At 42.4% G+C, this 10604-nt stretch overlaps 2 protein-coding genes across 4 annotated transcripts in view; one reads left to right on the top strand and one right to left on the bottom strand.

Annotated features, from left to right (window-relative positions):
* Positions 1 to 3045: 3045 nt before the first annotated feature.
* On the bottom strand, positions 3046 to 5820 carry mgp (matrix Gla protein). The gene is made up of 5 exons (XM_074655538.1): positions 5667 to 5820; positions 4364 to 4452; positions 4217 to 4246; positions 3921 to 4026; positions 3046 to 3635 (listed from the first exon to the last, which is right to left on the bottom strand). The coding sequence occupies exons 2-5, from the start codon at positions 4422 to 4424 to the stop codon at positions 3479 to 3481; spliced, it is 354 nt and encodes a 117-aa protein (XP_074511639.1). The 5' UTR covers positions 4425 to 4452; positions 5667 to 5820; the 3' UTR covers positions 3046 to 3478.
* Positions 5821 to 9320: 3500 nt separating this feature from the next.
* Positions 9321 to 10604, top strand: part of cd9r (CD9 molecule related) — a 122585-nt gene continuing 121301 nt past the window's right edge. For all 3 annotated transcript variants that reach the window (XM_074655534.1, XM_074655533.1, XM_074655532.1), the window contains exon 1: positions 9321 to 9326. The gene's annotated coding sequence lies outside the window, so the exon portion shown is untranslated. The remainder of the gene's footprint in view (positions 9327 to 10604) is intronic.

Raw genomic sequence — 10604 nt, 5'->3', positions numbered from 1 at the left:
CAAAAACTGATTTAATGTATCCGTTTGCATAAATGGACACACAAGTAAACGCATATTGAGAAAGAATGTGTGCTTCCAAAAGGTGGGTATTTGTTTTAAAGCAGAGGTGATGAGGAATAAAATGTGGGTGAATCACAGCCACAAATATATCAGCCACTGGGTGTCTTTCAAAGAAAAACATTTGACACCTTGTTCAGGTCATTTTAGCTGCTGAGAAACCAGATCGTCCTTGTGCAGTTTTCTTCTTCTACATCTTGAAATGGAAGGTTTTTTTGTACAAAGATGAAAGAAAAGTAGCAAAAGAAATAAAGAAGAAATGCTTAAAAAGATGTAGAATGATGTGAAATACTCGCTGTCAGTAATAAAACATTGAATGAAATCTTAGGAATGTAACAATGTCTATTTATCATCTATTTCTTTTCTCTTTTTATCTATTTTATTACTTATTTATTATATTTTATTAACTTATCTGCCGACCTCTGTTTGTCAGTTTTACTGATCTGTGATTGACATTACATTTTGTATGTTTGTCTGGATGTTGTCTGTCTGTGTGTGTTTGTGATGGGGTAAGCTGTGAATTGAATTGCCCTTCTTGGGATCAATAAAGTCGTCTGAATCTGAATCTGAATCTGAATATAAGGGATGCAATGCCAGTTGGCAGCCTGGAGAGGTCAGAGTTTTCCAGCGCACCCACACACTTTTACATGCAGGTCACTAAGTGCACACAGCAGAGAAAAGCATGTAAGGCAAACTGAATGGGAGAAACCGCAGTCCCACACGATGTGACATGATTTGAATCCGAGGGCTCTCTGTTTTATTGCAGACCGCTGCGATTTCCTACAGAAAGAAAAGCAACATTTAGAGAAAAAACCCCAACGTGTTTGAAGATTTGTGGGAGGGCAGTTTGAAATGGAAATATTATTTTTACCCAAAACAAGAGGGTGGTTTGCCAATGAAGTGTCAGAGAGAGCTTCATACAGTGGAGTGGAACATATTCATTAAAACATGTAATTCTTTTGTATTTTATTGGTTAATTAGAAAGGGATGTTGATGCTAAATGTAGGACACAACTCACTTTACAACATATTATTACATTTCCAAAAACTTAAGAACTTCCTTGATTTATGATGTGAAAATGTCCTCTCAGATTTTCTTCTTGTTGCTTTTTCTGACTGGATATTTAGATTCTGGACCGGTCCTGACAGTATTCTACCGGGGTGTAATTTGACTGTCTGGGTCAACGTCGGTGCCTCGACGGACCTCAAGGATTCAACTTTAATTGTGCACATCTGCGGCCTTGTGGCAACATGAACAAACAAACATCCAGTCTTTTGAGGACGGTGCCATGCTGACGTCTACTGAGTGCTGACCTGTCTTTGTTTGTGTGACTGTCTGCAGCAGCAGCGAGGATGCATTGCAGATTCCTCCTGAGGTTACAATCAACCACGTCTTCACTACAAAATCAGCAGTAGGTTGGATACGAAATAAAATACTTACTTCAGTACTATACTCGAGTGCGGTTTTGAGGTACTTTTAAGTTGCTTTCGGAGGTAAATATTGTACTTTTTACTGTGCTACATTTATTTGAAAAATATAGTTACTAGTTACTTTGCAGATTTTGATTTTACATTAAAAACATCAACAGTTCATAAGATAAAATACATTGTTAAAGATTAAACCCAACCCGATCTCATGGGAAAGCGTATATATATACCACAAGATTACAAGGACATTCCGCGTGCCATGAGATGGCATTTTAGGCTTTTCTTTAGGCTTTTCGCGTGGCATTTTTACGCCACGCAACAAATCAGTAACAGCCGCAGTTAGGTTTAGGCGACAAAACCATTTAGTTAGGTTAATGAAGACCATCATGGTTGGACTTAAAATAAGTACGGAAACTAAATAAAATTCGTATGGAAAGAACGTAACAGAAGTACGAAAAACACATCACTAACCTCTAAAACATGTCACAAACGTCACTAACGTAACTTCAAAATAACTCAACAACACTTTGGGACATGAACACCGTCTCCTCGTTGAACGTCCTGTGTTTGTTAGGTTTAGGAAAAACATCATGTTAGGGCTTGAAATAAGTGCGTAAACTAAGTAAAATATGTACAAAAACAACGTAACAGAATTACAGAAAACACGTCACTAACGTAACTTCAAAGTAACTCAACAACACTTTGGGACACGAACATCGGTCTCATGGTTGAAAGTGCTGTTTGTTCCCTCTCCCGTCCACCATAAGCAGTCTTTCTCACTTTTTATTCTAAGTCGCTAGCTCTGAACGTAGCATATTCACACAGATGCGTTTACATTGTAGTCATTACAGACTACATGGCGTACAAATGACACACCAAAAGCGAGAATGGTGTTCTTATAACACACAAAATGACTTGCGATTACCGTGTCTTTCATAACCCTTTAACCTGCAACTGGGCTGATTAAACTAGTAGACGTTTTAAAGTTAGAGTGAAGATACTGGTATCAAACTAGAAAACCTCAGGAATACATTGGTACCAACCATGTCATGCTAGCTTGTCGCAAAGGAGGTTAAATAACGCAAATTTTGGCGAGGAAACACTGGCATAGCCATTTTCAAAGGGGTCCCTTAACCTCTGACCTCAAGATATATAGGTAGATATATACATACATTTGCATAAAGCAGCATATTTGCCCACTCCCATGTTGATAAGAGTATTAAATACTTAACAAATCTGCCTTTAAGGTACATCTTGAACAGAAAAAATGTGCGGTTGATTTCTCATTAATTGCAATTAACTATGAACAATCATGCGATTAATCGTGATTAAATATTTCAATCGATTGACAGCCCTATAAAATCTATTTGCTTAACTTACCCATTCAACACTATTCTTGGTGTGGCCTTTAAAACACATGGAGCTGTAAAGTTATCTTGAGCAGTCACAGAAATTGGACCAATACTATCATTCTAACATCTGCCACGCATTGCAAACACTGACACTGAACGCCACATGTTCTCACACACACCCATGTGGCAAAGAAATTGCATAAACAGGATTAAGAGAAAACCCAATAAAGGGGATTTTATTGAATCATTTCAAAGCAGTGTAAATAATCACTGACAGCAGTGCCGGCCTGGATAAAAAAAAAGTGGATAATGTGAGAAACGGTTAGTGGATAGTGAGCGGAAAAAAAGCACTTCACTCGTGCACAGATCACATAAAGCTCATAAATGCTGTGAAGGTGTGATAATAGTGGATATAAAGTTATCTTGAGATTACACAAGAGCTGGGCCGTGAATTCTCTACACGGGTGTAATGATGGGTTGCAAGCCACACTGTGTTTATAAAAATGTGTTTTCTTCTAGGAGTCGTCCAGAAGAGGCCACAAAAACAGCCACATAAATTATACAAAAAGTCGTCATATGTGGAATGAAGGAACGCGCAGACGATAACGATGATTCTGCGTTTGACAGACAGATGCTTTCTGTTCAGTATCGACGGGTCGCGGCTGGTCTCTGGGGTTGAGTTTGGGCGCCAAAGTATCTCTGGTAGGCCCGCTGGAAGCCGTGGTTATAGGCGTAGAAGCGGCAGGGAGAGTGGTCCTCGCAGGTCTCTGCACGCCTCTCCTGCGGAGACTTTATCTTCCTGGACAAGAGGGGAGGACAGATATACATCACAAAGGCTAGACAGAGATAGTTAGAGGGAAGGATGGTGAGGAGAAGGAAGAGGATTGTAATCAGAAACAGCTTGTGTTTTTGTTTTGTCGCCTTTCTTAGGGTTAGGGTTAAATTCTTTCATTCTAGGATGTAGACGTTTAATAGTGTAATTACTAGGTTTTGCCTTAATGGCTTACTATAATGTCTGTGCCTCTCTGTGGTTTTACATATGTTATGTGCTGCGTATGCATGTCTGTGGTCGTGTCGTCTATACCTCATCAAGTTGTAATGGTTGTGGCCGTTCCCTCTGGGTGGGTTCTGTACATTACCCCTCTGCGGCGTGATGAACGAGTTGGCTCGGTTCGGAGGCACAAACAGATCTGGAACCACAAATGTTTACTAGACAAAAAATCCCTATTTCAATCGACTAAAGGCATGCCCATCGTGCAACTGATCTGAGTTAAGGGTAGGGGGTATGTTAGTGAGGGTTTATACTGTATAAACAGGCGGTGTCTAACTGTTAGAATTGCATGCATGTTTTTCCACGAACGAGAGACAACGTTTAATCACCTTCAGCGGATTCTGAGCTTTCACTAGAGTCTACGGGAAAAACATGGAATCAGGTTAATCATAAATGACTGATGAATGAGATGTATATTATATGTTATGAATAGATGAATGATAGAGAAGTGAGGATGTCGGCGGAGGGATCCGTACCATAGCAGACGCAGAAAGAGACCGCGGCGAAGAGTGCCAGAAACTGAAGAAGGTTCCTCATCCTGGGGCTTGTTTATGTGTCTGTCGTGCTGGAAGAGAGGAGAAAGGTGTTTCATGTGAGTCATGTCGGCACTGAAGTTAAGAGTTATATGGGAAAAGAAGGAGAAAAATGAAAGAGAGAGAGAGAGAGAAAGAGGCTCAGGTTTTGAAAGTGAGGGTAAACAGGAAAGAACCACAGATGCCTGAAAGTGGCAGCGTTTCTAAATTGGTGCCTGTGGTTTTGTGCATATGACCCGTATATATACATCTATACATGCTGGCGAGTTACTGCAGTGGACAAACCAAAGTTATATATATATTCATAAGACCAGGGCCACAAACGCCACTGAATCTCTAGTAATCTCAGTTTCTAGGGAACAACCACAAGAGAAGATCTGTCTAACAGCTAATAGAGTCCACAAAGACTGAAGCTTAACACAGGGAGATAAGTGGTAATTATAGAGAGGCAGACCCACACACACACATCTGCACTCAATCACATGCACAAGTGACCTAAGGTAAGTTGTGTGTGTGACACCTGTACAAACAGTAACGGCAGATGTGTGCAACAGGCCAACACACACACGCTACTCGCATGCCTGCACTCCAGAAAAGCTTTCATCCCCGTCTTCTGTTTGTGGGATTTGGATGGGATTCTGTTTCAGCAGCCCTCCTTTTCACCGTCAATAGCAGCTTTCATTATGCATAAACACACACACACACACACACACACACACACATACGCTGTGCATAACATCAGCCCCTCAGGCATATCTTGGCTTACAGTCGTACCCAGGCTCACGGCGGGCGAAGAAACAGAGAGCCTCGAGCCCAAATGTTCACAGAGACTGGCAGAGACATCTAGACAAGTGTGTGTGTGCGTGTGTGTGTGCGTGTGTGTGTGTGTGTGTGTGTGTGTGAGTGAGAGAGGTGCTGACAACAGTGTCTACAGAGTTTTACGCCTGTCTGAGTCTTAGTAGGGGTCCCGGTGGGTTCGTATACCCTGCGAGCAGAATGTGCCCACCACATTGGAAAAAGCCACAGGCATGATGCTGGGCACGCACACAACCAACCTGAGGCTACATATTAAGTACTCTTCACACAAACAGACTGTATAGGCCTATTGTGCTATGAGGAGTGCAGCATTATACAACAACATTACAAAAATGCATCAGCTAATAAATAAAGTGAGCAGCCTAAGTTTGGCTTGTTTAAAAAGAACTTCTACTTTTCACCTGCCGTTGAGATGATTTGTTTTACTCACCGTGAAAAGGTAATTATGGAGTGAGAAGTCTTGGAAATATCTCTCTGTGCGTGTTTTTCTCCCAAGGAATATCCCCTAATTCCTCACAGCGAGACTTTTATACTCACCTCTCTTCCCCCCACCCCTTCACTTCTACCCACCGACTCCCTCCCCCTTTAGCCCTCGCCCTCTCTCTCCTCCCTCCTCATACTATCAGCCCCTGTTTTCCACCGTTTCATCAGACCGGGGTATTAGCTCACTCTCTCCCAGACTCCCACTCCCTCCACCGAAAAACACAGAGGGTGACGGAAAGGCGAGATGGAGGAATTCGAGGGAAAAACAAGTAGGGGGTAAACAGAGAGGAGGGTGAGGGTAAGGCTGGCACGGGGACATCTAACCTGCTTCGTAGCAGGTACATGATAATATTCGCTGCTGTTTGCCAGCACGGCAGCATGATATTAAAAGACCATCCATACACACACAACACGGACTGACTGACACCTTTTGACCCCGAATGTCTCAGCAAAGCTTGGGTTGGTATTTTGTTCTCCAGAGAACACGGACCGTTGTTTAAAGGCAGATAAGGAGGGAACTATCCCTTTAACATTCATGAATAGAAGCTGTGTTCTCATCTAGGCAATGAACTCAGTTTGGGAGTCAGCCCAGTTGCAGGAAAAGGAGTATGGATGACACGCTAATGCGCAAGGCAATATAGAACACCTTTCTTGCTTTTCGTGTATCATTTGTACGCCATGTAGACTGTACTGACTGTAATGTATATGCATCCGTGTAAATATGCTGCGCTCAGAGCTTTAGTGATGTAGAATAAAAAGTGAGAAAGACTGCTTATGGCGGGCGGGAGGGAGAGTGGATGGGTCCAACAAACACAGGACTTTCAACCAGGAGACCTTTATTCAAGACCGGTGTTTTGTTTGTAACTTACGTTAGTGTGTTCGGTAGTTAATGTTACGCTGTTTCCGTATATATTTTACTTAGTTTATGTTTTTATATTAAGCCAAACCATGACAGTTTTGTTGCCTAAACCTACTTAACTGCGGATGTTACTGTAGTTTTGTTGTGTGGCGCACAAATGACGTGAAAAGGGGTGTACAAACCTGGAAATGCAACCCGTTCTCACTCCCAACTCGTCAAAAACCTCTTGCGTTTGCTAACCCTAACTAAGTGGTTGTGTTGCCTAAACCTAATTCCCTGTGAAAACTGAAGTTTATTTTGAAAGGACACTATGCGTGTAACGGGTGTGTATTGACACGCCGTCCCTGGTGCAAAAGTAACGCAAGAGGGTTACCCCGTGCGTTGGTCTCCGATGCCGAGGGGCACTGACAAAGCGGCGGTATTTGACGAGTTGGGAGTGAGGATGTGTTGGGAAATGAGTTAGCATTTTTGCCTTTCCTGTTCCCTCGTCTGGAAGTCAATGGGTTTTTTAAATGGGTGTTTAATTAGATGCCTGAAATAAGGTCTGTGATTAACACATGCTTAAGAGATTATAACGTTTTGTTCTATGATATAAAGTGGCTAAATGAGAATACAAAACGTCATCACGGCGAGCACTAGTCCACCTTTAGCTTAGTGGTGGCGACGTGAAATCATGCAACCGTGGTGTAGTTCGTTTACAGCCTAACGTCAGCTTTTTACTTCTGCCGATTGCATTCACGCTTCAAAAATCATAAAAGTGGTGTTAATTTGTGAAGATTATCTGGCTGAACAAAATGTGTAAGTATCATTTTGCCACAGAACTTGTTTTCTGCAATAATTCAAAACCCAACGGTAAAATCCACATTGGCTTTTTGTCGAGGGAAGCAGTGCGATTCTAACTTCCTGGTTGAGCCTACAAAAATATGTTGTCCCTGCACCGCTCTATGTCGTGCTATTTATACGTCTTCCCACGGGATCGGGTTGATAAAAACATGCAAGTCCACTGTATTACTGCTGCTATTCTAGCAACACAACACAACACCATTTTGGACACTTTACTCTCTGGAATGTACTAACCTTTTAACGACTCAGCAAGTCTTTAGTGCACCTACGTTGAAGAGAAAGTAGACATACAAAACAACAAACCCCATGGTGTAGGCTATATCTAGGAGTTACGTTACACCACATCACATTTGGCTGAGGTAAAACATCTGTGAATAGCTGCGTGAAAAGCAGACTCTCTCCCAACAGTAAACAAACCAGAATAGGAGGACGGGCCATGCCAGGAATCAGCTGGACTCAGACAGAGAGATAAACATGAAGACAGACATAAAGATGGAGATAAACCCCTCTGTCAGATAAGAGAGACATTCAGACGGAGCTGAGAGAGAGAGAGAGAAAGAAAGCACATGTTACTGGATGTTTTTGGCGCTGCGGCTGCAGACATATTCAGTGATGTGGTTGTATTAGGTTGTTAACTCTGGAACCACTGAGCAGCGGTTTGGTCCTCAAGTGCAGATATTAGATGTAAAATTTTCACAGGCAGATACCAAAACAAAGGAGGGAAAGAAGGATGAATGAGAGGGACTGTTTTCGTCAAGATTTTTAAAGTTTGAATTTGTTCCTAAACTGAAAGGTGGAGTGGGTGATTGCATGGAAAAAAATAGTCAAATAGAGTCTTCACCCCTCTCCTCCATATGTTCTCTTTTATTTATGCCCTCTCTAAAGTCATATTTCTGCTGTTCTCCTCATCTGCATCCCCCTCTTCAGTACTTTTCCCTTTTCTCACTCCCTCTTATGCAGTCAACGTCCTGCTATGACCAGACTCCCCCTCAGCCTTTCCACGTCTATTCGATGCGAGACGATATCCAGCTCTTGAGAAATGTTATGAATGCGTGTTAGATGTTTTTTTGTAAGCAGTGAAGTGTGCCAGAGGCCCAGATAAATGATAAATGAAAAACAGAGGGAAGGGAAAAACAGGATGGGATACGCCCAGCGGATATGAGCATGATGGTTGTGACTAACAGAGAGCACCTGTGCAGTACATCTGGACTTGGCCTGAAGAGAGAGTTACATTACGGGAGCAGGAATTCAAGTAAGCAATGTGACCTTGGAGGCGGGTAAATTACTGGATCAGACTCTATTGAGGGTCAACATTTGATAGCAAGAGTCTGTGGAAGAAGAACTGCAGGGTGTGGATGGGAGACGGAGGAATGGAAGGAAAGAATGAGCGTTTGGCGGGAGAATTAATGCGAAAAAAAGTGAGGGAAAGTGCATGAATTTCATAAGGAGGGCATGACCACAAATGTGTAAACTACCCAAGAAATGTCTGCAAAAACACATATTGCAACCTGTTTGGGCAGGCTCGTATTTCCCTCAGTGGTTGGGCAGGTGTAGCTGTGGCTGCTCCGTGGCTGTAGGTCAGAACGCAGACAAACAGTAATGCAACAACAACTCCCAAACAACGTTTTTTAGCCCTAAACTGGCAAGCCCAGATATTTTTCCCCTATTTTTACGTCTTATTTTCTCATTGCTGTGATTCACTTTTTAAGAATTCTATTTGAAAACAGTAGACCGAAACATTAAGGAGTGAGTGACTCAGATAGAAAACATCATGTGAGGTAAACTCTGTCTGTGGGATGGAGGAGGATGGCCAGACTAGACAGAGGACAGACATTACTCAGGACTGTCCTCCTTCGCTCAGCCTCTGATGGCCCTGTTGTCCTGCGGCTGTGAATTTTAACACATGAATGTCGACATGTCATCGTGCAGATTTATGACTGTTGCATAACGCTGGCATGGATCTTCAAGTCTGCTTGTTTGTTATTGACTGATTTGATCTGAATCTGTGGAATTTGCACACGCAGAGATAAATTGTTTCATTATCTTTCTTGTCGGGAAGTCATTTGAAACCAAAGGCAGTCTTTTCCCGTCAGTTCTTTTTTCCATTTGGTGTCTCTCCAAGGCCTCATCACCGATTAACAAAATCCAGGGCACACATACAGTGTAAGTATGTGATGAACAAGGATCATGCATCCGGGTCCTACCTACATGCCTACATACTCTATGCTTGGACACCAAAACTGACCTCTTAAACTTGGAGTTGAAATTTTTCTTCACGAAAAGCTGCATAGACTTAAAGGATTGGTTCAACATTTTAGGAGATACGCTTCGGTGCTTTCTTGCCTAGAGTTAGTTGAGAAGGTCAATACCACTCTCATGTCTGGACGGTAAATATGTAGCTGGAGCCAGCAGCTGATTAGGGACTGTACACAAATTCTTGAGGTGGGGAGGGCAACTTAACCTTTCACAAAAAAAACGAAAAAAGAATCTCCCCGCTGGTCATAGACTGTATATAGGAAGTGGACGTAGTCACCGTGACGTCACCCATTGGTTTGTGGACTGCCGTTTTGAAGCCTCAAGTTCGGCATTTTGGCCGGCGCCCTCTTGTTTTTTTTGCAGCAAGAAGTGACACAAGAGGGTGGAGCTAAGTACAACCGAACGCTGAATAAGACTCATTTTTAGGCAACCAAAATGTTACAATTAACTTTCATGAACTGAAAACACACTGTGAAAGGGTTAAAGTTGTAAGACAAAAACACGGACAACTCCCAGACCGGATAACGTCGTGGTAGCGACCTGTCAATCACAAGGTAGCCACCTCCTAAAGCATCCCCTGCTTTATGGTCTATTTGACTCTAAATGGGACCATCATTTACTAAATGAACATCATGCTGTATTGAAGAAGACTTGAAACTAGCGATTGAGACCATAAACTCATGTTTACAATGTTTACTGAGGTAATAAATCAAGAGAGAAGTAGGCTCATTTTCTCATAGACTTCTATACAATCAGACTTCTTTTTGCAACCAGAGGAGTCGCCCCCTGCTGGCTATTAGAAAGAATGCAAGTTTAAGGCACTTCTGCATTGGCCTCATTTTTCAGACCCTGAGGTTGCTGCCTGCCGCTGGTAGGTTTTGTCACTTTTGAACAAAGCCAAGCCAGCTGTTTGCCCCTGTTTGCAGT

This window comes from Sebastes fasciatus, chromosome 13 (genome assembly GCF_043250625.1).
Source record: "Sebastes fasciatus isolate fSebFas1 chromosome 13, fSebFas1.pri, whole genome shotgun sequence".
NCBI lineage: Eukaryota > Metazoa > Chordata > Actinopteri > Perciformes > Sebastidae > Sebastes > Sebastes fasciatus.
This window is presented reverse-complemented; position numbering and strand designations above follow the sequence as displayed.

Excerpts from the sequence above, each read along its gene's own strand:
- mgp (XM_074655538.1), bottom strand. The coding sequence starts at position 4,424 with ATGAGGAACCTTCTTCAGTTTCTGGCACTCTTCGCCGCGGTCTCTTTC. Across the intron at positions 4,247-4,363 it reads CTCTTTCTGCGTCTGCTATG|ACTCTAGTGAAAGCTCAGAA; the intron begins GTACGGATCCCT and ends TTTTTCCCGTAG. Across the intron at positions 4,027-4,216 it reads AAGCTCAGAATCCGCTGAAG|ATCTGTTTGTGCCTCCGAAC; the intron begins GTGATTAAACGT and ends TTGTGGTTCCAG.